Genomic DNA, 27,883 nt, shown 5'->3' on the forward strand with positions numbered 1-27,883 from the left:
GCACGGGTTGGCGGCGGGCGGCGCCCGGCGTGACGGCTTCCGGCGGGCGGCGCCGCGCGGTGCTGACGCGGCGCAGAGCGGAGCGGTCCCGGCCCGGCCCGGCGCGGCCGCACCATGGTGGCCAAGCAGCGCATCCGCATGGCCAACGAGAAGCACAGCAAGAACATCACGCAGCGCGGGAACGTCGCCAAGACCTCGGTGCGTGGGGCCGGGCCGGGGCTGGGGGCGGCGCGGGTAGGCGCGGGGCGGCGCGTGACGCGATGCTGTGCCCGCAGAGGACGGCCCCGGAGGAGAAGGCGTCGGTCGGGCCCTGGCTGCTGGCGCTGTTCATCTTCGTGGTCTGCGGATCAGGTGAGCCCCGCGCCCCGCGCCCCGCCCCGCCCCGCGGCCCCGCTGAGCGCCCCCTCTCTTGCAGCCATCTTCCAGATCATCCAGAGCATCCGCATGGGCATGTGAGCCCCCGCCCCGCCGCGCATTCCAGGCCCTTCGCCGCCATTCCGAGCGTCCCAGTCCGTGCCACAGTGCCTTGAGCAGCACCACATGTACACAGCAATAAAGTTATGTTGTTGAGCCCCAATCGTGGACCTGCTTATTCAGCAACGTATCTCCGTGCTCACGTAACATGTCAGACTGTGCAGTGCGGGTTCCCGGGGACTGACGCCCACTGTGAGCACCGCTCCCACATCTGCACGAGCCGCCGTGCCGCCAGAAACGGCTCTGTTTGAAACCGCAGCCGGGATTTCAGTGGCAGTCGGAGCACCGACACAGAGCGCGCTGCTGGCGAGCGGCCGGCGCCGTGCAGCTCAGCGCAGTGTGCGGGGCAGAGCTGCAGCGTGCGGCACCGCGTTGGCCCTCGGGCTCGTACTGCATTAGATAACCTCACCCCGTGCTTCCCGTCGTACCCCATACGAATGCCTGTTTGTGTAGAGCTGGGGCGCGTTCCCTGCCCGCGAGCTGGCATGGCCGGGCAGCAGCCCTTCCCGACATTGCCCACTGTGGGGCTGCCACAAACTGTTCGTCCCCGAGGACACGCGCTCCCAGGCTGCTCCTGGAATTGGGCTGCAGCGGCGCTGCATGCACGTCTTGGAAACCTCCCACCGAGTTGTGGGCTTTGGTCCTAAAATGCTGTGTGGGGATGGGGATGCCTTGTGCAGGTACCGGGGACCCTGCCCCTCCGACCCGCAGTTTTGCTTCGGTGTGCAGCATCAGCACAGTATAGTATGTCTCGCAATATATATTCTAATTGTATTTAAGGTAAATCCTGCTTTCACCTTGATGTGTCATCCAGCAATGGATCCAGTGCTAAGCTGCCTCCCTCAGGATGATTGCAGTTCCTTATTAGTAGTGCTGAAAAGCAGAAACCAAACCCTCCTTACCTGTATAGAAGAATGTAACTTAAATCACAATGGAAAGTGCTGCTGTTGATCATTCCTTATTGCTGATGGCCTCAGCTCCGTGAGGCTCTCCCTACTGTCTGTTGTGGTAAACAAAGCGGTCTGAAATAGGTCTGCTGTTGCATGCAGTTGCTAAAGCAAGATTTCTTTTTTTCAGGTTTCTTAGAAGACATTTAAAATCTGGTTACATTAGTAGTAATAGATACAACTTTCTATAGGGTTGAATTTCATGTCTTGTAGCTGTGAAGGAGCAGACTTTTTGCTGGTTGTTGTATTTCCATCTGGAATCATTGGAAGTGGTGTAAACTGGTGTGGCCCAGGCCATGCTCCAGAACCAGGTTGTGCAAAGCAACGACATTCCTTATTCTCGGAAGCTCATATTTTGTAATCAATGGGGGAGGGGAAGTCTGTATAACCTCTGATTTTAAATAAAGTTCTTCTCAAATGTGAGTTAATTCTGAGGTTGGCAAAGTGTTGTCTTCTGTGTGTTACGTGGGCCACTTCACCCCGAGTGTTGTGGGGGGACCCTGGGTGTTGGTGAAGGGATCTCTGGGGGCTGCCTTCAGTGCTGGGGGTGCCCATTTCTGCCCAGCATTGCTTGGACGCTGCAGTTGGGTCAGAACAGTGGGGTGTCAGAATGGGCCGTGCTGATCTCTGACCTCCATGGGCCCAGTTCTGCTGAAGGCCATCCTTGTAGAAGACTGACTTGGGTACAAATACAGAATACATCAGCAGTTCTGCAGGTCGTGCTGCTCTCGTACCCGCAGTATTGCTGGGTTTGGAAAAACAGGGCCATGTTAAGTCATGCATAAAAGAGAAAGACATGCAGTTGCTGCTTTGTTGCAATTGCAGCACAAGCAGCAATCCTTGTCCGAGAGAAACAGTGCCAACGGTGCCTCTGGCAGTAATGGCAGTTGGGTATTTTGCCCCTTGAGAAGGGCTGTTAGATTTAAATGAAAGCGTGCTGGGGGCGCTCTGTGCTAAAAGTGACAGCACAGAGAATAGGTGGGCTACGCTAAGGGTGGGAAAGCTCTGTAGCCAACGGTTCCTTCAGCAGTCAGCTGTGAGGTCGCTTTGCAGTGATGTGGTATTAAATACCGGGCAAATGCAGCTGAAGAGAGCAGGAGGAGCTGCGCTGCGCTCCGTGTCGCCCTGCAGCCAACAGCCCGAGCAATGCCTGCTGCACAGCTGCGTCCCGGCGGCTGCTGCAGTGCACGGGGCGGCCTCTGACGGGGCCCGAGGTTGGAGCCTCTTCATCTTGAGGAACATTCGGTGCTGGCAGCTTCTGAGCTGAGTACAGAAGCCGATACTGTTACCGCGCGCAGCGATCGACCTCGCAACAAATTTGTATTGCAGTGAGAAAGCGACCGATTCCAGCGGCACTAAAATCTCGAGCGGGGGACGGCGTACGTGGGAACACCGGGCAGCGCGGGACAACCATGTGAGCGGCGCAGCGTCCGCTCCCGTCTGCAGCTCCGTGCGAGGCCGCGGTCAGCGGGGCGCAAATCGAAGGCTGGAATCCCCGGGCCCGGAAGCGATCGCGCGGCCTCGCGCCCGCCTGTAGCGCGGGCGGCAGCGCCGGCCGCGTGCTGCTGGGCGGGAGCTGTGCGGCTGCGGCTGCGGCGATACGGGCGATACGGCACGGGCTAAAACGCGCTCCGTCGCCGACGCAGAAAGCAATACGTAACGGCGACTCCGACGCGAGCGGCATCTGTTGGCACGCGGCGGCTGTAGGACGCTGCCTCACGCGCGGGAACGCCGCCGCCGCCTTCCGCGGGGATTCCGACCGCGCGGCACGGCGCCCGTCACCGGGGCGGCCCACGCCAGCGGCCGCGACCTCCTCGCCGCAGGGTGGCGCCGTGGTGCCGCGCCCGGCGGAGGCCCCGCCCCGCCCCGAGCTCGCGGCTCCGGTCCGCCGTGCGGCGCCGCCCGGCGGGGAACGCGGCGCCGGCCCGAGGTTCCTCCTGCCGTGCGAAACGGCCGCTGCCCGCTCCTCAGGCCCCGCCCGCTCCCGCAGCGCCCCGTCTTACCGAGAGCAGAGCCGCCGGCATCCCGGCGCTGACCCCGCGGACGGCCGCCGAGCCCGGCGCTAAGCGAGGCGGTTCCCGGAGGGCGGCTGCAGCCGCACCGCTCGGTTGTGTCTCGTCTCCGTTCCGAACGTTTGATTCAGGAACTCCGCTAAAATGCGACTTGTTCCTCGGCTCGCATGCGGCGCCGGCTGACACAAATGATGGCCTCTCTTGAAACTGTATTTATGAAATGTACATTTTAATTTAAATACTCAGTATACACTGCACGTAATCTGCATGTTGCATTTATTAAATACATTAAAATCTGCAATGTAACAAAACGTTTCCTGCATACGAAATTCAAAACACCATTTTAAATGAACAAAAGATGGCTCACTTCACCGCCACCACCCGAGCGCAGCGCACGCGGCTCTTCTCTCTTTCTCTGACGCTGTTCACAGACTGATACACGTTACGATAAGAGTGCTGGATAAAAACATGAGGTACAAAAGTGGTTCGAAGATTATAGGTCATGCAGATCATGCTAGACAGCAAAGAAAGGTGTGAATGAGGAAACACTAAATAAAAATACATAAAGAATGTGCATTATAAAATAAAAAAAAAAAAAACAACTCAATTACACAGCTTTGCTTCTTTGGTTACAAAGGAGGTTGAACAATTTCACAGCTTTTTATTCCCACCCAAAAAAAAAAAAATTATACGAAATGTCAAAAAGCGGAGGAATCGTGGCAATTTCTCTCTATCAGAAAGTAGAAACAGAAATGAGCAAAGTTTTCTTCATCAAAATAGCCCATCCATTCTTTATTATATCACAAGGACTGGTGACTACCTGTACAGATGCACTATGCTCTTCATACTTACACTCTATACAAAATTTACATTCCAGCTGGATCTTCACTACCGTAAATAAATACCCAAGGTGAATTGCCATTAGTGTTAGAGATATGCCAGGATCCTTTTGTTCAATTATTGCCCAAACATTTTACCTATTAACGCAATCCCATCTATCGTTTTACCGACACACACATTTATCAAAAAATTAAAAAAAGTTCTGTGACATTGTTCATGAACATTATGAAAATAGCAGCCCTGTAATAAATAAAACAACATAAATGAAACTAATGTAGGCAAATGTTACTTATATGGAAAGGACAGTGGCTCTCGGGGAATCGATGCTTCTCACGACAGCGACGGAGCCCCGCGGAGCCGCCGCGCCTCCACCGCAGCCCCGGCCGCGCAGAGCAGCTCCGCCATCAGCTCCCTGCGCCCGACGGCAGAACGGAGCCCCGCGTCGGGCAGGGAAAGCTCCTGTGGGATGATTGTCTAATACTGAGAAGGCCAAACACGCGACAGAAGCATGGCTACTCGCTTTCATATAAAGTGGAAAGAACATCAGTGGCACACGAGGACAGACTGCTCTCAGGTTTTCTGCTTTGAAACGAGGCAGGAAAGCTTTATGCTGAGGAGACATTCGGCTGCTGCGGAGGCTGTGCTGGCTGTGCAGGCTGCGCTGTCACCGCCTGCGCCTGCAAAGTGCTACTGGGGTTGGCCTGTTGGGCTGAAAGTTGGGATAACTGATCGTTGTTTGAAAGAGATTTCAACAGTGCGTTCTCTCGTTCAAGTAAAGAGTTCCTTTCAACTAATTCTTTTATTTGTTCCTTCAGAACTTCCACTTCTTCTCTTACTGCGTACATCAAATGGCTTTTCACCAAATCCTGCAGAGAACAAATCAACAGTTACACCACCTGGAAGAGCACCTCCGTCCCACCCCGAGCCCACAATTCTTCCACTCAGCGAGCAGCAAGGCTGGAGAGCTGAAGCACTTCTCCCTGAAAACACAGAAAACCTTGAGCCCCAAGGACGATTAACCCAGCTCCCCAGTTCAGCATGAAGCCGCCCTTACACCAAGATCCTTCTGGCACTCAGCAGTAAGCTGTGGCACACAGCGACTCCACACCTACAGTCACTGCAACCCCATCCTCCTCCAGGCGCAGAGAGCGCCCACAGCGTGCGAGCAGCACGAGCAGATGCTGAACTTCGGAAAGGCTTTTTTGTTACGTTACACACATTTACCATCCAAACCAAAAGACAGCAGTGACCTTCAGGCACTGTGCTTTCTGAGGGCCTCATACATCAGCTGTATTAAAGGCTCGCACCGATCTCCCTGCGCTGAGCACACAGCTGGGCGGCACTACAGCATGCTAAGGACATCACTGCTGCACCGTGGGCCCTCTGCAGCCTGCGGAGGTGACAAAGCCCACAGCTGGAGCCGGCCAGCCTGAAGGAAAGCATCAGCTCTGAGCAGATGAGGCGGGAGCCTGGTGCCACGCACTGCCAACCACTGAGGTGTATGAGAACCAAGCAATAATAATAAATGAAATCAAACTGGATATAACTGACACTGAATGGAACGCAAAGCATGGCACAGAGAAGCAACAAGATTAACTGTTAACGAACCCCACTAAGAGGTGTGCTATTTTCAGCACCCCTGAAGTTCAATCAGCTTGTTTGTAGAAATTTACACAGAAATTCATTTTAAATCGCTTTAGGACAAACGATGTAGGTGAGAAGCTCTCAACACGAGAAGTTAAAGCAATCCAGGTTTGTGGTTGTACCGTACTTCATACTGAGAATTTTTTTTTTCCAAGCAAAGCTCTCTATCTGACCTAACAAGGGATATTATGGACACATGGAAAGACAGCACAGCTGGGAGCGTGCATTCAGCCGTGAGCCTGGGGCTTTACTTACCATTGCCTGTTCTATTTTGTTGTCAATGGCAACAACACTTGCACCAGACGCACTGTAAATATAAGCAGAAAACTTTGTTAGAGCATTACTGCATTGTTTGTTTCAAACTATGCACCTGTTGGCACCCACAGGATTCCTGAGCATTATTTCCAAGGCCAAAGCTGCAGTGTCACACATACAGCACAAAGTTGTGTGCCATCCCCCTCCCCACACAGCACAGTTAGAGCTCTAAGACACACTGCACCTTCAGTTTATCATTCCTCAGAAGAGACATACGACACCCACAAGCGGTGGAGCAAACAATAGATTAGCTGCTTTCATTCCCTGCCTCGTTTTCCAGCTACCTTCGCTCAGGAGAGAACAAATTCATGGGGTCCTCACCTCTAGTTTAATCTCTGCTACATTGTTTTTTAAAAGCACTGAAGAAAAAAGTTTGATAGCGTTTGTCCTCTGGATCCATTTAAAGATTACTTCCTATAAGAAATAATCCCATCAGCACTGCCTTTACAGCTCTGCAACAGCTGACAGCAGAGACCTGCCCGCGTGCGGGGCTCTGTGAGAGCACTGCCCACACAGGTTTCGGTGAATCCTCAGCAGATGGCACCTGACCATCTGAGCAGCCTCAGCGCATGGCCGCAGCGCTGCAGCGCAGTGACAGAGCGGCTCCATCACTGGGACAGGAGAGCAGCATTCACTGCAGACACACGGCGCTGAAGTGACCTTTCAATCCCACATTAGGGCAATTCGAGCCTTCCTGCGTTCAGACTGTTTTCAAGCCACCCTACTGAAACACAAAATAACCCTTTTTAACTCCACAGAGTCAGACTTGTGGGGCCAGAGAGGCGCTCCCCGCTCTGCAGACTGAGCTCCCCATTCGGAGCAGAGCTGCAGCCCATCCCAGGGCACGGCGCAGGCATCGGCTCCCCCCAGCAGCATGCTGCCCTCCCAGCCCACCTCCCAGCCGCCCCACTGCAGCCCCACACCTGGCACAGGGCTGCAGCTGCATGCGATAGCTGCCAACACGCTGCCCACAGAGCGAGCTGCTATCAGCGCGGCGCAGCCACGGCACAAAAAGCTGGCGTGCAGGAAAAGGCAAGGTTTGCAGCCAGGCTGGGAAACTTACCTCTTCACAAATATGTAACACACACTGAAATCACACTGTAAGGAAAACCTGCTTGTTGCTTTCTACAGTGAGTAGCAGCAGCACGCTCAGAAATATTAATTACACACAGGAAACCAAGCCCAGCTGCTGGAAGAATACACTGCTCTTTGGACAAGTCCATTTAACCCAGGCTCACAGGAACACCACTGCTGATCTCTATACAAAGAGGGAATCAGCTTTTGAGACTGAGAAAGTAACAGCCTTCCTTGCTAAACCAACAAAGCCTGCATTCCATAAGTAAAACACCGAGTGTTCAACAAGAGAATTGCTCCATGTGACACAGGCCCAACTTCAACACCCTTACACAAAGGCACGTAGTGTGGGAAACAGGCAGGGACCAATGGAACTCCTGGCCTCATCTCAGCACCCTGGTACGAGAGGCTCAGGCTCAGCAAGACGCCGGGCGTTGGGATGGACGGCTCAGGTGCTCAGCAGGGCAGGAAAGGAGAGGAGGTGAGGCAGCCCTCTACATCAGGAAAGGTCTGGAGCGCATGGAGCTTGATCACAGTGATGAAAGGGTTGAATGCCTCTGGGTAAGAAGCAGGGGAAGGATACTATGGTAGGAGTTTGTTATGGACAATCCAACCAGGGCAAAGAAGCAGACAAATATTCTATAAGCAGCTAGCAGACAATCAATATGGCAGAAGGAGGGAAGTCAACACTAGAAAAGGTCAGGCAGCACATCATCCTGAGTGCCATCACACCACACACACAGGACAAGCAGGTGATCAGAGCCTGTCAGTGTGGATTTCTGAAAGGCAAGTCCTACCTGACTAGCTCCATCTCCTTCTGTGACAACGTGACCCCCTTCATGGATGAGGAAAGGCTGCTGAAGTTGTTTTCTTGGACTTCAGCACAGCACTGACATTATTTCCCACAGAACTTCTCCAAGAGAAACTGCCTTGTGGACAGACTCCTGTTCACCAGGTAGAAACCCGGCTCTGCATGGCTGGGCCCAGGTCGCTGCAGATGGAGTTAAAGCCAGGCAGCAGCACAGCTGGGGGCACTGCCTGAACACAAAGCCAGCGGCAGGCCTGGGTGGCCAGGAACATCCAGGTCTGTGCCAGAAATACTACGGCCAGCAGGACCATGCCTGCTCTCAGCCCTGGTGGGACCACATCTCAAATACTCAAATACTCAAACACCCAGTTCGGGGGTCCCTCACTGCAAGAAGGATGCTGGGCTGCTGAAGCACATACAGAGAAGAGCAGTACAGCTGTGAGGGAACTGGAAAACACAGCTCATGGGCAGAGGCAGAGTTTGGGTTGGAGGTGGCTTCAGCGCCCCCCACGCTCACTGCAGAAGGCTGTACCCATGTGGGCACCTACCTGTTTCCTCAGTGACAAGCTGCAGGGTGCGAGGGAACGGCCTCAAGGGCAGGGCAGTCCTGGTTGGATGTGGGCAGGATTCTCCCTAGGATGTGGTCAGACACTGGGATGGGCTGCCCAGGGCAACCCTGGGGGGCTGAACTCCCTGCCCAGGGTACATCAGGTGCCGGCCTTCTGCTGCAGCTCTACTGAAGCCACGCTGTCGTTGGCTATCAAAGTACCTGTTTCCCCAGGACAAGCAAACTTTCTACAGTTTTACATGAAGCTCTGAAGATCAATTCTTCAATACAACATTGAACCGATCTCAGAGGCAACGCACAAGTTTTTATGAACTATCTGAACTCTTTAGGGGAAAAACAAGACCTGGGTCAGTTGAATCGGTTTGAGGTTTGGGCAGGCATGTGCACCGTGGCTCCTTTGTAATCCTGGTAAGATCAAGCTATGCTAACAAAATAAACCATTTTCCCCCTGTGTATGAAGGTACTCACATTGCCCACGCCTACCACGAGAAGCAAACGTCAGAAAGAAACGTGGTCCTGATATTTTTGTTACTTTTAAAAATTTCAGATAAAGACTTCAAATCAGGAAAGCTCCACCTGAAAGCAATCACCAATAAGGCTGCAATCAAAGCACAAGGTGTTACACGGGCCTTCCTCAAAGAGGAGCACCTCATCTGACAAACAGCTGCAGCATGGGGAAGAGAAGTTCAGCACAGCCTGCCATGGGGGAGACCTCATCCAACTCACTGCTTTCCCATGAGAAGGATGTTTAGCAGCAACATGCAAAGTACACATCTCTGACTGCTCACATGATGAGAAAAATCCACATCCTGTCAACTTACACTGTGAAAGTTTAATCTTTCATACGAATACGCAGTGGAAGCATAATCATACTGCCTGGAATTCAAGTTTACCAAAAATAATGGCTATGCTTTCAAAACCCACCTGAAGATCCTACACTACCAGTGCTGCCCTGAGAAAATTCACAGAAGAGTCATCATCCAGATTCACGAGAAAATGCCAAAAAAGCCTCTATTCCCCTTCTCAACCTTCTCTGCACTGGCACCAGATGGGCACTGCACCGAGCTCTGAGCAGCACCATGCCAGCATGAAGCAGGGAAGGCACCTGCACACTTCTCATGAGCATCTCAGTAACGAGTATTTCACTGACGTTCAATGGCTGAATGCCCTCAGCTCCTTCCCTGCCACAGCGTGTCAATGAAAAATACCCATCCCTGTTTCACTTGGTATTTAGCAATATTTTAGTGCCTATTCTGACAGCGTGTGGTTAGCTTTGCTGGGCTCAAACAGCCCCAAGAGATGGCTGCTCACACCAGGAGAGCCTCTGTGCAGAGCAGAACAACTTACTGCTAACACGGGGGGATCATCCCCTACCGAACTCCCGAGGTTCACAAATTAGTTTTGAAGGAGCTGCAGAATGCAATTAAGAAGCCTGCTGAGGCTTATGTTGTGCAGCATGGGAGCCCCTACATTTTAGAACAGGGAAACAGGCATCCTGAGGAATTCAAAAGAATGCTTACTTCTATCAGGAAATGCTCAACTGCAAGGATGGGAGGATGATACCTCCACAAGAAAGCACTTACATCGCCGTACCTCCTTTCTGTCAACACTTCTATATTCCACATTTCCAGTACTTGTTTTGGACATTATACACTAACCTGGGATTTGTGAAGCCTGCATCTTAATTGCAAACAATTTTTGTTGGTTTTGTTGCTCTTTTGTTTTTCAATCTGCTTCCACATCTTAAGAATTAATGGTTTCAAATAAAGAGACACCAAAACAGAGAAACAAGCGAAGGACAAACCTCTAAGCGTATTTTTGGCTGCAGTGCCAAATCTTGACGCAAGTCCCTGCCGTTTGTTTCACTGCTATAAAGGCCACCCTGAACCCAGCGCCAACACAGCCCCACACCTCGTGCTTAACACACAGCACTGCTCTTCACAGCTCCACCCAACACGGACACGTGCCTTTCAAACCCTGCCCAATGCCAGAACTTCAACACAGCCCAGCGGGATGCATTCGTACCGCGCTCAGCCAGAGCCGCGCTGCACACAAACTACTGCCAAGCAAACTTGGAAGGATTCGGTTAAGTTTTGGTGAGGTGAGGAGCCTTCTCAAGTCCAGCACAGCTCTTACAATGATGACATCGTTATCAATGCTCGTAACTGAACAAAATCCACACTTCACAAAGCTTGCTAAGCAGAAGCGTTGTGACAGGCCAGAGCATCACAAGGCATGGAGTCACAATCGCTAGGACTTAACACTGACAAAAAAATAAACCTTAAAAATCATTTAAGTGTGGGGAAGAAGCAGCTCGCAGCTACTGATGAATTAGTAATGCATCTCTGACAAGCCACGTCTACAGCAAATATGCCTTTGTTGCACCTCATTGCAGTTTCTCGCCATGAGTTCAATGCCAACACAGCAGCTTTAATTCCCCCTCGCCTCCTGTGATGGGTCACGTTTGTTACCCACCCAGCTTAACTGAAGCACAATACGTGCAAGCCACAAAGCTTCCTTCCCTTGCCCCGAGCCCAAAAGATTTCAGCTTCATCAAAATTGTGTTTAAATACACCATTTTCACACCTTGTTTTCTGAGATAGAATTTAAAGAGCCACAGTGACAGTTTCCTTTCTCTGGGGAAAAGGAAGCTGCAAACATTTTAGCGAATGCCAGCTAACAGCTGATAGCATGAAACTCTTTCAGTTACACATTATGTTTGATGCATGCATAATGGAAGGAGGAAAAAAAGTCAGAGTATTTCAGACTTGTTCATTTCAAGCTTACATACAAATATTTCACTCCCATGACTGCTTTCAGACTCGTAAGCTGCAGAAGTCCGATACGAAGCTCTGAAAACAAGCAACACTTTGCACAAATGAAATGACGAGAAACTTGCATAGAGCAAAGCTGTTCATGCATACCTCAGCATGTATGCATCCCATACTGAAGCATTCATACCTATCCCAGAAGGTCTTTGACTCACGTAACTTGTTGAAATGGAACGCTTGGTAGAATGCAGTTGACGGATTCCTATGAGATCCAAGAATCAAACAGAGATATTGAAAATGGACACGTAATAAAAATGCCAACTCTTACTCTACCTGCATGAAAGGAAGTTAGCTATGCAGACAAATTACACTGATGTCCAAAAGTTAGGAGAGCTCAGTGACTGAAATCCTTCCTGTTCCTATGGGTTTCTATTAGAGACACACTGATTAAAAAAAATCATCCCCAAGCCCTATGGGTATTCACACTATTTCAAGTTGCTCCTGTAAAGCAAGGTCTGTACTGTAAAAGCTATTACTGAACCCCTCCTAGCACGCTGACAGCCTCCTGCCGGCAACCTGTGTAATAGTGCTACATATTCCTACCTTGCACATTTTCCATTATATTTCACAGAATTCTCTGCAAACAGTACCCAGTGTTTCTGTTCCACTTCACAGCTCTCTCCTTATTAGAAACACAAGAGTTCTCAAACTGGGCCTCTGAATCAGAGCATATGTCACATCCAAACTACAGAAGATTAAGTTACTTACAATTGCACAACAGATCAAGTTCAAAGTGGAAGAGAACTTCAAGCAGTGCTATGTCTGTAAGCACTTCCCCATGCCTCGCAGCCTGCCCACTGCTCCCCAGCACAGTGGGGCACTGCCAGCCCTCACAGCACCAACAGCAACTGCTCTGAGAGCCAAGCACTGCAGTGCAGACTCTGCCACTCAATTCTTCTGGCAGCCCGACCCTCCTCGCTCACAAATATTTCCCCCACAGGCAGCAACAGTACCAGCAGTGCTGTCTGAAGACTACAGTTATCCGAGGACTCATCTGCAGGCTTGTTGCTTACAGAATATGAAATGAAGCACAAAGTCAGAATCCTTCACTGCCAGCAGCTGTGTCAGAGCATTACACTTAAAAAGTCCTCTTCCAGCACTGCAGTTTATCCTCACACTGATATAGCTACAGCACAACTGCAGAACACGACTCAGCAATCTGTAGAAATGTTACCAATAGTTCATGCTTTTTTATCACGGGTTTTAAAACAGAAGCTTACACCAACATTAGAAGCACAGGGACACAACGAGAGCCCTTCTTAAATAACTTGGGAAGAGCTGTTTTAAGTCTTTCCATTTAAGAACATCAAAACAGCAGCACCATAACAGAACTCTGTCTGAAGCTATTTCCCAGCAACCTTCCAAGGTCAATAACGCCCCGTATCAGCGATGATCAGGAATCATTTGTTCGCAGGGTTTGTCACCACATCTCCTCCCTTCACCCCTCCACACACATCTGAATTCAGCCTGAAGGCTGCTACCGAAGCGGCCTGGTCAAGCTGACAAATACCATGCTCTCCAGTCAGAGATTCTTAGGTTTTCAGAAGACACATGATGTGCGACAGTCAGCTAATGACAGGAGAGCAAATGCAGTAACAAAAGATGAAGGGCATCTGAGTGATACGCAGACAGCATGAGAAAGCAATTGGCACCTGCAAATAATACAGCCTTCCTCTGCTTACAGGGAAGGTGGGGCTCGAGCTCTTCTAATTCACTCGCCTGAGATGTGAAAATTCTCCTCCTCAGAGAGCTGTAAACAGAAAGTCATTTATCTTCCAAGATGCATTTACTTGCAGTATACAAAACCCCATTGCTATTGCTAGGTATGAAAAGTTGTGGCTTCCAACCTTCCAACAGGCCTGTCTTCCATCCAAGCTATTTTTACACCGATACCAACGCACAGCGTCCTTCCACTGTACTAAGAAAGCATCCAGAAACGTACGAAGGTTTCCTGTTAAGCTCTCAAAATCGCACATCTTGCTGTTGAAATTTTTTGGTATTGCCCAGATAATTAAGAGAACTGTTCCCACTCTATAGCTAGATCTTCAAGTAAACCCACAGCGGTGACAGGCCTGAGCTGACATGGCTGAGTTTCACCAATTTTTAACCACACGAAAAGTAAAGCATTAGAGAATTGCTAAAAACTCTTCAGTTTGATGAATTAGCTGAGCAAACTGCATACAGAAGTAATGTCATCTACAGGCACATAACAGCCGAAGTGTCAGAAGCCGTTCTGTCACCCCGCGTCTGGCCCAGGACACAGAGGCAGACCCAGAGCACATGCAGCTGTGGGCGCTTGCGCACCTCCAGCCCCTCCTCCAGCCCTGCAGAGGACAGCAGGTTGCTGAGGGCACACGGTCCCAGACCCACAGACTGCTGCCGGCAACCAGCATAGGAAGATTAAACATGCAGACTGTATCCTTTGTAAAAATGTCTCAGCTTCTCCCTGAAGTCCTACCAGAGACACCACAGTGGTTTCCTTTGCACTCTCCACTGTTACTGTTTCTAACCAGTTCTAAGGTGACAAAGGCGACCGAAAATTAAAGGACAACAGTTTTACCAGCTGACTACTCGCAGCAGCAAGCTTCCCTTTAAGGGGAAGTCTAAACCATATCCAAACTCTGCCCTCACGTTTGGGAGCACATCCTCCCATTGCTGGTAATCAGGACATACGCTGAATTCAGACTCTGCTCCATAGAACTCTGCCTGGAAAGCTGGCAGAACTTGAAGCAGCCAGACAGATGCCTTCCACTGAAATAAGGGCACTGAGGCACAGCCCCCACTGACACAAGGCCTTTCTGCTGCTGCACCTTTGGAGGAAGGCCGAGAACATCAGGGCTCCCACGCAGCCAAAGGGACTTTTAGGTGACCAGCCAAGGGCAGCAGCTGAGAGCCACAGCCAGAGGAGCTCCTGAGCAGTACCACATCTCCTTCGAGGCAGCAAAGTACAGAGCTCCCACTGCACCACTTCAGACAGTTCTTCTCAATGTCACTGACTGTAGCGTGAACAGGGATGATGGAGAAGACAAAAAAGGCCAAGGTATCACCTCTGAGCATGAAGAACACACGGCTAACAGGTCAGACAACCACGCTCAATACCTCTGACAAAAAAACAAAGCAAAGTAGCATCATCCATTATTGAGCAAAGCAGCATGGGGCACCTTTTCAGAAGTTTACGTCAAACAAAATCCTTATGAGGAGAAAAAAAAAACAAAAAACAGGCCTCATATAGACAGAACACAAGATATACGCATAGTGTTACAAAATTAGCAGAGCTTTTAATGCCACCTTGAATGACTTTTCCATAATTAAGATGGTGGTTTACACAAAGGAGGTCCAACTGATCAACTACTCCATACACGTGGCTCTCCAGTGGATCAGCGGGAGGGAAGGATGCATCAAACAGAGCTCTCCAGGGCCTCCGAGTCTGTTTTGGGATACTTTAATCCACAACTTGGGCAGCAGAGCACAGACTATCTTTATAATTGCAGATGATCTGCAAGCACTCAGGACAGAAGGAACAGAATTCAGGAAGGTCTTACCCGATTGGAGCAACGGTCTGAAATAAGAAGGATGCAGTTCAATAAGGATAAGCATGAAGTAACAACAATCAGCTGCACAAGTACAAACCAAACCACGGAATGAGAAGCTGAACACCATTCCACAGAAGAGAATCTAAGTCAAAAAAAATAAAAATCTTGCATAAGCATTAAACTTGCAGTACTTCTGTCCTACATGGAGGTATCCACACGCTAGCTGAAATCCTGTTTCATTTGGCCCTCCTGAGTCCTTACCTTAGATTTCATGGACAGTTTCAGATACAAACTGTACGCAAAGGACACAAGCCTACCAAAGCTCAGGTAAGACCACAAGAAGATGCGTTACGTTCTTTTACTTCCATTAATCAGAATTGTGAGACATGTAAATGCTGAAGATGGATGGAGGACAACTACAGTCTCAGTGTACTTTAAAGTAGCAGACATGAGAAATTTTTCTCCTTGTCAGGTAAGTATAATCAGAGTACAGACGTTATGGGTTTTAACTCCAGAAAAAGTTTAAAACTAAAGATCAGATTTGATTTCCAAATAAACAGTAAAGAACAAAGACAACCTCTTACATGGTAGAACTGCCCACTGATTCTGGAAGAGATCAAGCAGCATTTGCTCCAAAAGGTTTCTGGCCCTTGAGCCCCCAGATCAGCCCGCACACCCTGCAGGTTCTTGAGTCACACAATATCACTGGTATGAGCTTTAAAGTTCTTCCTTTGAATTAGATCAACTCCTGTAGGAACCAAATTTAACTATGGAATAGAATAGAAAGCAGTAAAGAGCTTAGTTTATACTCTGAAATCGAGATGCCTTCCAGTGCCATTGTTTTGGTAAGTTTTTTTGGCGTTAAGCAAAGGGTAAGCATCCTAAAGCAAAGTTCTTAGTTGCACACAGAGTTCAGACAGCAGCATTAGGCTTAAGAACAGAACGTATTAGTAAAACATCCTTTACTCTTGTGCTCCTACTCTTAGAAGCAAGGCCATTAATCATACAGTGATGCTCTTGCATCAGAAGGATGGAAAATTCAGCAAGCTTCTAGCCTCTTTATTCTTTGCACAAAAGTTTATAGGAGCCTGCCAACGTGCCTATAAATACAGGTGTTTAGCCGTTTATCAAAGCACAGAGAAGATGCTAGCATATTTTGTACATCAACACTGTTTACACAGCAGCAAAAACTACTTTGAGAAAAAAGCAACTCAGAGAGCCCAAAGATCAAGTCAGCAAGTAAGCACATTCAGTCCCTATGCAATGGCAATTAGCAAGGTAGTATTTAACAGCCAAGAGACATTACCTTGACTTTGCTTAAGAAAACAACCGTCTTACATGAACGTGACTTTCCTGTGGCCATCAGTAAGGAATTCATGTAACAAGGTCAATTAAGGTACAGCCACCAATTGCCCAAGCTGGTGCATGCTGCTGGACAGTAAGCGATTGCCTCCTTGGTTTCTAAAGGTTACGCAGATGAGATACAGTGGTGCCCAGCAGCATTTGGAACACAGGTTGGTTTATAGCCCTGACCACCAAAAGGCTGCCTTTAACTCAGCTACAACTTGTGATACAGACTGATCATCGCCGCTCTTCAGATGAGAGCACACAGGGTGGTTTATTCAGGAGCCCAACCCAGGGGGCACAGAGGGGTTGCCATTCCTTAACAGTAGCTTATCAGGGAACTCTGTGTGAAGTTTATGGTATTTCAAGATTATGTTTAACCTAACAACAGAATTCCTTCCCCACTCCTCTTTTAACAGACGTTTCATTTTATACCTCCTCCTGCAACCTTGGTCCAATGGTATTTCCTACAAAACACAATAACCAGAGTACAAAGCTCACACGAGAAACTTCACAAAGAAGCGTGGCAAAGTCAGTGTGGAATTAAAAAAAAAAATATATATATATAAAGATTAAAACTCTATTCTTTCGTGCTTAGTCACACAGCTCAATTGACATACTTCTTTAAAGCCACTGTATTCAAAATACATACCCTGGAAAAGCACCAGAGAGGCGCAGTTTCAGGAGCACTGTGACTCAGCCAGCAGCCTGCACAGCCATCGCTGATACTGCCAATGCTGCAGCTGGAGGGAGAGCAATCTGCACAGGTCTGACCTCTGGCAGAGGCAACATTAGTTTCTTAACTGGTTACAGTAATATATTTAATATAAAAAAGTCTGTTGTTAACACAGAATTCCTAACTGTAAAATCAGGACAGATTCCTTATTATGTGCTCCAGCTACTACAAGCTGTTCTTCAGCTCAGGCATTCTATAAATACTTGCCTTCCAGAGGCTAACCAGACCAGATGCCTCAGGTGCAACTACACCTAGCTATTCACTTACATCTATCAATTGCTGCTTGTAATTCCAGGCTTTCTCTGATGGGCATCACTGTCTAATTCCTGTCTGACACATCTCTGGTAGATACACAATCAGCACAGCACAAGAGCACGAGAAATGGGACACTTCCCTTGATTTTATTACAGCTGTTGAAAACATGGGTGAAAACATCTATGAAGGAAGAGTTAGTTTAATTATACTGGCAAAAATTAATGGGGGCAGTGGGACACCACACTTTCCATACCCTGGGCCTTGGGTCATAGCAGGGAGGCGCCTTGCCATAGGACATCAGTAACGGCACTCTGTACTGCGCTAGGTCAGCAATCGTTATTTGGGCCAGCTTTTCTGAAGAGTTCAAACAGTATGTTTTAATGTGAGTACTTGATACTTATGAAAAAGAAGCACATGCTCATCTCTTAAATTTCCATTTAAGATAAAAGTAGTTTGAAATTCAATGAAATTCCACTATTCCTTATACACAAATTCAGTTCTCAACACGTAAGATAATTACACTGGTTCCTACTAACGGTTACCCTAACAAGCAGACAGACTCTCTGTCTGTGGTGATGTTTATTAGCAGCGCCCTAGGAAGTTCAACAAGAAGTCTGTCTCTTCTCACCCAAAACGATGAAAGATGACTGATGGGCAGCTTGAGGTCTCCTGCAGCTGTCCAGAATTAAGTGAAGTAGGTGGATGGTGAATGGCTGGAGTACATGACATTAGAAGTCTTTTCCAACCTTAATGATTCTACAGTATATGCAGGAGTATCTTCTTCTACAACAAACCATTTACTGATCACCTGCATTAGATGACTTAGCTGAAGAAATCAACCATTAGTTGCTATAAATGTCACATATGTGTACCTAAACACTGCGTCATTTTATTTAAATATGAACACATGCTCTCTGAACTAATTTCAATAATTATTCAAAGAAAGCTTCGTTAATGTAACCCTCTTCCTCCCCCCCGCCTCCAAAAAAACACCACCACCAAAGCTCTAGGTAGTGGAGGCATTTTTCTGTTGTTTTTACAGGACACCTACGACACAAATGTAGGTCAGAGCCCACCTTAGGAGGCCAGAGCACGGCTCAAGGAAAGGGGTTTCCAAGAGTCAGGATCGTATTGATTCTGACAACGTTGAGATAGAAACCCAGAACTTCCTCCCTCAGAGAAAGATCTATGGAACCTGACCTAGCCTTGCTGGTATTTCAATCAGAGCAGAACACCCGACTTAGAAATCAAAGCAGACTTTACACCTCCCAACAACCCGCTAGTTAGAAATAATCCCAAGAATTGCTTCAAAACAACAAAACAGGTTTTATTCTGTGTGCAAGAAGTCCCTAGGCAGGGACCAAAGGCAATTTGAAGCACAGGGTGCCCACTGCCACCACCAGGCCCACCCTGACCACTCTCCTGGCCCAGCCAGCATCCATGCAGCACCGAGGCTGGGCGCACTGCTCCTACAGCAAGGCTACTTTGTGAGGGCTGCTGCAGTTATCAGCCAGAGTGAATTTTCATTACGTAAACTCACATCTGTAAACTCACAGCTGCGTAACGAGTAACTGGACTAAGCCTGTTTTTAAGCTTAAACACGAAACAAGTGCAAGATTTCTCCAACTAATCACTTGCCTTCTCACTAACTACAGCTTATCTTAATTGCTGTAGGGAGGGTACAGCACAATGGAGTTCAGGAATCTTTGAAACAGCTTTGCAGGCAGCTTCACGAAACAACAGAGCAGAAAACATCTTCCCAAAAAGACAAATAAAGATTAAAAGCTGCCAGAGTCAATAGCAACACCAAACATCTTCCTGTGTCCCAGCAGGGAGCTCCTGCCGTGGTCAGGGACAGCCACAGAAGCGCCTGTTGTGCCCCTGCTTGGGCCGACCACGACATAAAGGACACCTGGGAACACTTACATGCTGTGAACAAGCACCTCGAACTTCACCTCACAAGGGATGCAGCATCTACTATCTGCTGGTCATTATCTATCATCTTCAGCATCTATCATAGCTTGCTGGTAACATCACCGAGACATATTACTCTATGCAAAATATCTCATCTAACACAGCAAGCTTGGTGCACATTTAAAAAGTAGATGTCAACACCGCAGATGAAAGCAAGTCGTTCTGAATTAAAGACCTACATTCACTACTACTGCATTAAGTGAAAGACTAGAAAATAAGCTTTTAAAAGAATTTTGACACCAACTCTTTCTTCTCCTCAGCTTGACCAGTAAAGAAGGCTGCATTTATTAATACATGTGAACTTATTGTAGATTAGGCTCCTACTGCCTCCCCTGCCCAGAAAGCGAAATTCCACTGAACCCACAGGGGAAAGGGAAACCCTCCTGTGATTATTGATGAGAGTGGTATCGCAGCAACTACGTTACACACAAGTTACTCCACAGCAGTTTCAGATGTTTTCCTGACTAATAAATATTTATCTCAAGATCTGCGAGGAAAAAGCAAGTAAAAGCAAGCAGATAGACCTGGACTCAGCAACATCCTCCTGCCCATTCTCACATGACATCAACGGGCAAAGCATCTCTTAGCAAAGGTTTTTTTAAAAAAGTACTTGGCTTTTTGAAAAGAGATCAGAACCCAGACTGTGCGCAGCAAGCTTCAGTAAGCAGAATACTGCAAGGTTATTTCTTTGCCTTTTACATCATTTACAAATTCTTTTCACCCTGTTTCATGCAAATCTGCACTTGGATTAAGTCATATCCGAAGCCCTTTCAGTATGAAAGCCACCCCCCGGCTCACACAGACACCTTGGGGCAGCACTGGTAAGGACAGCCAAGGTGACCCAGGGCCTCGCACCCTCCCAGCTGGCGCCAAGGGCAACGCCTCAGGCCCAGCGCGGCTCTGCCCTCAGTGAGCTCTGCTGGGCAGCAGCAGGAGCCCGGCAGCTCTGGGGCTGGGCCTTTAAACCTCGTAACTTTCAAGAGGAAAGAAGAGAACCTCACACTGCGCTTCCAGTGATCATGCACGTCTGGAGAACCTCCTCAGAAGACTGCAGCTCCAGCAGCCACTGCAAACAATTCTGTATTTACACAACAGATACAGGAATAAAAGTGAACACGAGGCGAACCGCCTTCCAGAACTAAAACAGACTTCAGCAGAAGACTCTCATACAATCCTAAGGAATCTTTATCAGTTCTGCATGTTAGCAGACTTGGCATTTTTCAAGAGCAACAGATGCTGCCAATCACCAGCTTCACAAACAAAGAAACACAGCTGCCTCGAAATGCAACAGGCCAACATTCAAACACCCCATACCAGAACAGGGAGCAATTGCATTTTGCTGCAGGATCACCTAGGGCCAAAAGAGATTAACAGCAGCGAGAATCCCAGCCCCAGTAGATCAGCATCCGTCCTGCTAAATATTGGAAAGTTCAACTTTTAGCAAGAACTTCCAATATGCCCCTATGAGGCTACAGTATTATTCCTGCCATACAAAACAGCATTCAGAGAAAAGCTATGAACACTTGCACTCTTCCATAGGGGACAGAAGGAAAACCTACAGCAGTGGGGCTGCTTGAACTTGAGTGTACAAGGTACAGAGAATCGTTTGTTTCAGAGCTGGCATACTACAGCACACCAAAAATCAACTGCTTCCACCTGCGAGTTTCTTTCAAGTATTTCTCCCTTCTTCCTTCTAATAACCACCTCATCTGAAACAATTATACCTCATTAGTCCTAAGGCTGCATTCACTTGCCATTGACAAAGGCACTGAAATGTTTAAACTGGGGAACATCATTGCCAGGTGAGCAACCATGTTCTTCTGTTCAGCTGTCTTCTAACAATCAAGAACAGAAAGCAGAACAGGTGCCACAGTCCAGAAAGCAGCATGCAGTCAGAGTGATCTTACAGAAGGTTTCCTACATGAACCAAATACAACCAACAGCAGTGCTGTTTGCATGGTCATTTGGTACCACCAACTGAAACATTCACCTCTGGAGTCCCATCCCCACCATGTCTCAAACACTCCTGATTCCAGCACAGATCTGTCATGTTACACCATCACCCACCATACCAACACTCAAACAGAAGCCCCTAGGATAGCAGAAAACTATTCACCTCTGCAGCTGCAGTACAGTGCAAAGCTTTGATAAGCTTATGAACAGAGTGAAGACACGGAAAGCCAATAATCAACAGGAACGCAACTCAAGTACTGCTTACTGGTATGCATTTTCAGAACACTTCCATTTTTCTTCTCAAATGCACATCCAGGGCAACACAAAACAAGTTGGTAGCAAAGCTGCCTGTAGTGTCTGTTCCTCAGTTTTGCCCTTGTATTACAAACAAGGTCTTGGGAGCTCAGTTCCCCCAGTCATGTTTATCAGCAACAATTAGTACACTATACAAATAAGTGACTTAACTGAGCAGAGAAGTGTGTTGTGCGGGTCTGCATAACCAGCAGCTCAGCTGCTGCAGCAGCCATTCACAATTGCAGCCATTCATTAGCATTCCTGGAATACAGCCTGCCCAGCTCGAGCTGGTCAGCTATCTCTGGAAGGCGATCGACACCCCGCTCCTTTTCCAGCACTCCTGTAATATCTTACCCCCAGAGTCTGCCAAGCATGTAGGAGGTTTGCCCAAGCTCTCTCTAACATTCTTTCAACACACAGACGTATTTCTTTTCCCCCAAGGGAAAAAAAAAAAAAAAAAAAACCAGCAAAAAAACACAAAAAACACAAAGCCAACTGAAATGTGATGCTTGTCAACTATGAGTTTGGGCATTTGGACATGAAGGTGAAAGAAGAACTGATGGACACCGACCCTGAAGCACAGCGACTGAAGGCCTGCCTGACTTGGATCCCACTTCTGCCTGCTTTCACAGTATTTGCTAGATAACAAATTCAAAGTGCACTGCAAGGCTCCCAGCTGCCTCCCTGAGAACACCATTTCCCAGATTCTTGGACACTGCTGTTTACTCTGCTTATAGCCACATTTAGAGAGGAAAAATCAAGTCAAGTCACTCTGCAGATCTTTCATAATTAGTACAAGATGTATTTCTTCTTAATATCTTAGCAAATTAATTGCATAAACTAAATAGCACAGCTCTGCTTCTTAAAAGAAGACTGAGATGTGCCCCAGGTACTTGTTTTTTCCCCTTCAAACCCCACTTCCCTTCCAACACCTTGATAAGATTTCACAATTACCCAATTCTGCATCACTCAGTGGGTAACAGACTACTCAAAGCGGGAAATCAAAGGATTTTAGGCAAAATGCCTTGCAAAAAATTCAGTTCTACATCTTCGGATCGATAAGACAGAACAATTCTACCTTAGATACAAAGCAATTTTTAAAACAGACAGGAATAACACAAAGAACTTTTCTCAGATGAGAAGCCGCTTCTAACAGACCTCTGCCCCTCACTGCAGTTCTCAGTTTGCTTCAAAGGAAGCCCCTTCTTGAACCAGCATTCCTTTAACGGAGTTCCTCTTCATATTCCAAATGCGGAGCGATTTACTAGATGAAGATACTCAGAGCTATATGGCGTTCCTTTGTGAATCTTAGAAGATGACCATAAGATCAATCCACGCAAATTCAGTTCCAAACATGTAATGAATGCTTTAATACAGGAGAAGGTGTGAAAAGAACTGCAGGCACCTGCCTACACACCAGTCCACCCTCCTGGCACGTACACACTAGGGCTGAAAGGAAAAACACTTTCCACAATTTCTAGCTCTCACAACCACAGAGCAAATCCTCTAAACAAAGCCAAGTGCTCACTTCCTGAACCTGCAGGCAGAGCAGTGACTCACGGTGGGCAAACTCCCTTTGTGCCTTATTAGTGTTATCAGTGTCAACTCTCAGCCTATTAATGACACTTGAAGGTCTTCATTAACTATTTCACTGCTGATTTCAGTCCATAAAGCAACGGGGAACATGCCCATAGGAGTAATGGTGTGGTTTAAACATCTGGAAAGAAAAAAAAGACAAAAAGAGCAGACAAACAATGGTTTTGCAATAAGGCCTTCTCAGCAAGTAAAGCAAATAAAGTAGTAAAGCAGCACCCAAAAAGCTGCTGGGTTTTCCTTTTCTCCTTGGTCTGAAACCAGTGGAAGTCAAGCTGCTTCCTGAGGGAAGAGTTTGAGAGAGGTGAGAAATAAGCTTTGAACTACATCTGCTACCTTGTGTGATGTGTAGGCATGTTCAGAGCAAGCTCTCCTTGCCTTCCAGCATCCCTAAAGAAAACTTCCAGGCCGGCAGAGCCTCCCTGCCACACAGCTCCACTCTGTGCCACTCCAGCGAACGGCGAGCCTTTATCTCCCGGCACAGAAGCACCCAACAGAGAAGCCTGCATTTCTCCAAAGATAACCACAAGTTGATTTCTCTGCTGCACATCACAGCACGGCATGTATAGCAAACACAGCACACAGCAGCTGTTCCTGTTCCTTGCTGCTGGTTCTTGTGGCCATGCTTCCAGAAGCGCTTCCTTAGAAACTAGCACTGTATGAAACAATCCTGCAATTCTTCAAAACAAAAATAATTTTAAAAACAGCACTGCTCAGGACATGCTGTCTAAGGCCTGTTCCACTAGTGCCCACCAAGTGTCCCACCTGCTGGTCAGTTCTCCTTATCATGACATGAAGCGATGCATTTGGCACAGTCACGACTGTTACTATGAATTATAGAAACATCTGGGATTACAGGCTATGCAAAATGAACATCAGCCGTTAAAATCACTAAGATTATTTCCCTTTGTATATTAGGACATTAAAAAGTGACCAGTTTGAAATCAAACCTCCTCAGCACAAAGAAAAGTTGGTCAGCAGCCTCCCGAAGGCAGGCACACTCAGCTGCATCCTGGCAGCTAGCTAAAGCTGTACTGCTTTCACTGGAGCACAGATGCCCACAGCACCGCTTCTGCTTGTATGAATGCCTTAGCAGAGCTACTGCCACAAAGCTGCAGCGAGCACAAGGCCTGCATCACCACAGACACAATTCTAAATGATTTGCTTGAGGTGCCTTCTCCATCCTATGCCCCACCCCAAATACGCAGCAGCTTTACTAAAAGCACTCCAAGAAACACTGACAACATTATCTTACAGTCTGACATTCTTTCCAGGTGAGGGAAAGCCTATAGGACAGCTTAGCACATCAGAACTTCCCATAATGCTGTCATTCCTATCTCTAAAAACAGGAACAAGAATACCCCCACTCATGTTTCATTCCTCCAAATTGCGGTAAATCCAGCAATAAATGGCAATGATATTAATTCAATACTCAAATGCTGCTTTCCCTGGAAGTTCTTCCTGAAAGGAGCAGTCAGCTCAGAGCCAGCGCCGCACTCAAGCGCAGTCTGCAAGGCCTGTGAGGACCAAAGAACTGGGTGCTCCCTCTCTCAGGTCCCTGGCGAGTTTGCTCACATTACGTGTTATATTGTAAAAATCCGTTCCTACTTTCCAACTAAGAAAGTGGTTGTTTGAGGTTGTACTTTTCCACTGTGTGGACATCCTCACCCAGAGCAGCAGCGTTAAGTGGCAGTCATTTCATTCAAAGACTATCGCTAGACCTTCCACTATGTTAGCACATCACATACACCCAGCTGCAAGCACTCTCCTTACTGACATGATACAAAATGAAAGTTTACCAGCAGGGTAAGAAAACAGGACAGTGCCAGCAGCACGCCCTGTTCTCCAAGGCACCTCACCCGACAGCCCTAGGACAGCACCACTCATCTTTAACAGGGCAATGCAGCGGTGGAGCGCTACTTTAACCCTGCTGTCATTTGCCTGTTTCACAGTAAGCTCAGAGGAAAGGAGTGAACAGACTTCCTCACACTGTGAAGATGTAGGAGGGGTGACTGTTCTCAGTCCGTCTTTGATTCAGAGATTACATTACTTGTGCACTAAGCAGCTTTACAGCCACTTTCTGCCAGCTTTCAAGAACAAGAAGTACAAAACAGTTTTTAGGCAAGCAGTAAATTGTACACTTCAAAGAAAACTACAATTTCAGTTAAGACATTGAAAATAAGAACTCTAAAAGCACTGACAACAACTTAAAGACCATTTTCTTAAGAAAAGGTATTTTTATAGTGTTTTAAAATAATTCATACCTGTCTTCATCGCCATCAACAGGAATAGATATGCCAAACACAGAGCTGGCAAGACTGTTCATGGGAGTACTTGCAGGTAACTGAAGAGGATTTGCTAGAGTGTCTGGAACAGGAGGCTTCACAAGAGGTTTAATTTCAGCTGTAAGAGAAAGTGGTGGCTGAGGTAGGGGTTCCGATTTTCTTCTAGTATCATCAATCTGGCCTACTACAGATTGAGCAGGAGCCTGAAACTGTCCGAGGTTCGACTGTGACATATTTGTAGGTACATTAGGTGCACCTTGTATCAAGGAGTGCCCGACATGCTGCTGCTGCTGCTGGACAACACCGGTACTTCTGCTGACAGAAGTGTGGCTAGGCAGCTGTGACTGAACCAGAGTAACAGGGACGTTTGGCATAGTAACAGAAGTGGTAGACACACTAGGCACACTCGTACCGGGCACGACTGCAGGCACGTTCTGAACTCCAGAAACCACGGCATGGGGAGCACCAGGCATTCCAGACACTTGACTGCTTCCACTCATTTGATGCTGAGTCACAGATTTCTGTTGCACAACCCCTGCATGCCCAATTCCTTGCTGCACCACACCTCCTGGCTGCTGGACGGCAGTCTGACCAGCCTGCGTCTGGCCACTTTGCATAATTCCTGATCCCTGTGCAACTGCTTCACCTGGCTGCGCTGGCACCCCCATCACCGGTGCTCCCCCAGGTGAAGGGCTCAGGCCAGCCACCTGTCCCACAGGCAGGTTGGAGGCCGCCGTACTTGGAACAGAGCCTGCAGGAGCCTGCTGAATAGCTCCTTGCGGCTGCATAATTGTCATGTGCTGCATGTATTCAGACTGACCAGAAGGTTGCGTTGGCAGTAGGTGCACCGGTGGAATCTGGGATTGAGAATAAGTAAATTGTTGAGGCTGAGTCACTGGTACGCTCGCTTGCTGCGCCTGCTGCTGTGCCGCAGGAATGCTTGGCTGGCCCATCGTTACATTTGGAGGTGCTATGCCTTTTCCATTGGGTCCAGCCTGCGCAACGCTCTGCGTATTTACCTGTGGCTGTGATTGCTGTGGCACCATTATCTGCTGATTCGCTACTGAAGCTCCAGAAAACATAGACTGAGCAGTACTTTGAGGCATGGCCCCACCTATGGGTTGTTGCGACTGCTGTTGTTGCCCAATGACAAAATTAGGTTGCTGTAGAGAGGCCTGGTTCGTCTTCTCTGTCTGGAGCAGCTGTGACACAGCAGGAAGGGAACTGTCAGCTATGGAATCAGGGCCATGTGCCGATGCTGGCACAGCTGAGACGACAACAGAACCCCCTGTGGCACCGAGCCCACTGTCCCTCTCTTGAGCAGCCTGCTCAAAGGTGCTGCTGTGCCTAATGCAATCTCCAGTCCTGCCCAAGACAGCACTGCCATCAGAGTCCCGGTCATAATACTCCATACAAGTCCATCGTCCTCGCCTGTAGGGTTCCCCAGTTCCGTGATCCAGCTTGATCACCCTGAAACGTGAGCTGCATGCAGCAGCCACTGTCTGAGCCATTGTCCCAGGCGCAGCAGGCGCAGAAGGCCCCGAGGGGGGCAAGGCAGGTTGAGCACCGGTGGCAGCACCGGCAGCTGGCAGGGGCACAGCAGAGCTCTTGGGCACGGCCCCCCCATTTGGGACCACTGCTGGTGGCACAGCAGCTCCCCCACCAGCAGCTGCAGCCAGCTGCCCATCCAGGAGGAGGTTGGGAGAGACGCTGCTGGGAGTTTCAGCCTCACCCACGTTGTTGAGAGTTTCTTCAGAGGAGCTCCGCTCACAGACATCCTCGGGGCCGTAGTCGGTGGCTCGGGAAACATCGAAGATTTCAGAAGACACATCCTCGGTGCGGGACTCATCCGGGTCGTCCAGGCTCTCCGTGTCCTCGGTAATGCTGCTGGCCACCTGCGCCGTGGTCACGCTGGTGATCTGGAAGCAGCTCTTCTTCTTGGCCGGCATCTTGGACATGCTTCCCCCGCTCGGAGGGGCCGGGCCGGCCAGGTCGGGGGAGCGCGGCCCACCACGGGCTGTCAGGACGCGCGGGCCGACTCCCGGCCGCTACCGTACATCCTCCGGCGGCTTCCTGCGGCGGGCGGCGGGCCGCGGCGCTCCTCCCCTTCCTCCCGGCCCGCAGCCCTCCTCCCGCCGCCGGGACGCGGCTCTCCTCCCCGCCGCGGCCCTGCTCCGAACGCGCCGCGTGGCTTCCTGCCGGCCGAGGGGGGGGAGGGGGCGGCCGCAGACGCGAAGCCGCGGCCCGCCCCGCGCGAGGGGCCCCGCGGCGGCCGGGCGAGGCCCAGGCGGCCCCGCGTCCCCCCGCCCTGCTCCGCGCTCTACCTGGAGACCAGCGCCAGACGCATCTCGCTCGGAACCGGCCCGCAGGCGAGCCCCGGGCGGAGGGCCGGCTCGGCGGAGG

At 48.9% G+C, this 27,883-nt stretch overlaps 2 protein-coding genes across 5 annotated transcripts; one reads left to right on the forward strand and one right to left on the reverse strand.

Annotated features, from left to right (window-relative positions):
* Nucleotides 1–32: 32 nt before the first annotated feature.
* On the forward strand, nucleotides 33–1,849 carry SERP1 (stress associated endoplasmic reticulum protein 1). Its single transcript, XM_052686736.1, has 3 exons — nucleotides 33–198; nucleotides 276–351; nucleotides 416–1,849. The coding sequence occupies exons 1-3, from the start codon at nucleotides 115–117 to the stop codon at nucleotides 454–456; spliced, it is 201 nt and encodes a 66-aa protein (XP_052542696.1). The 5' UTR covers nucleotides 33–114; the 3' UTR covers nucleotides 457–1,849.
* Nucleotides 1,850–3,692: 1,843 nt separating this feature from the next.
* On the reverse strand, nucleotides 3,693–27,670 carry TSC22D2 (TSC22 domain family member 2). 4 transcript variants are annotated; one of them, XM_052686724.1, is made up of 5 exons: nucleotides 25,893–27,670; nucleotides 25,460–25,598; nucleotides 11,644–11,715; nucleotides 6,173–6,224; nucleotides 3,693–5,139 (listed from the first exon to the last, which is right to left on the reverse strand). In XM_052686724.1, exons 1-5 carry the CDS (start codon nucleotides 27,436–27,438, stop codon nucleotides 4,879–4,881), a joined length of 2,070 nt encoding a protein of 689 aa, XP_052542684.1. In that variant the 5' UTR covers nucleotides 27,439–27,670; the 3' UTR covers nucleotides 3,693–4,878. The 4 variants fall into 4 exon arrangements, with proteins under 4 accessions (XP_052542684.1, XP_052542681.1, XP_052542682.1 ...); XM_052686721.1 differs by having other exon boundaries at nucleotides 25,460–27,666; XM_052686723.1 differs by having other exon boundaries at nucleotides 5,019–5,139; nucleotides 11,607–11,715; nucleotides 25,460–27,670.
* Nucleotides 27,671–27,883: the final 213 nt, after the last annotated feature.

This window comes from Tympanuchus pallidicinctus, unplaced genomic scaffold (assembly GCF_026119805.1).
Source record: "Tympanuchus pallidicinctus isolate F22 unplaced genomic scaffold, pur_lepc_1.0 scaffold22, whole genome shotgun sequence".
Lineage (NCBI taxonomy): Eukaryota > Metazoa > Chordata > Aves > Galliformes > Phasianidae > Tympanuchus > Tympanuchus pallidicinctus.

Coding starts and splice junctions, on each gene's coding strand:
- SERP1 (XM_052686736.1), top strand. CDS start 115: ATGGTGGCCAAGCAGCGCATCCGCATGGCCAACGAGAAGCACAGCAAG. Junction 199..275: donor GGAACGTCGCCAAGACCTCG/GTGCGTGGGGCC, acceptor CTGTGCCCGCAG/AGGACGGCCCCGGAGGAGAA. Junction 352..415: donor CTTCGTGGTCTGCGGATCAG/GTGAGCCCCGCG, acceptor CCTCTCTTGCAG/CCATCTTCCAGATCATCCAG.
- TSC22D2 (XM_052686721.1), bottom strand. CDS start 27,438: ATGTCCAAGATGCCGGCCAAGAAGAAGAGCTGCTTCCAGATCACCAGC. Junction 6,225..11,643: donor TCAAAGACCTTCTGGGATAG/GTATGAATGCTT, acceptor TTATATTTACAG/TGCGTCTGGTGCAAGTGTTG. Junction 5,140..6,172: donor ACAAAATAGAACAGGCAATG/GTAAGTAAAGCC, acceptor TGTTCTCTGCAG/GATTTGGTGAAAAGCCATTT.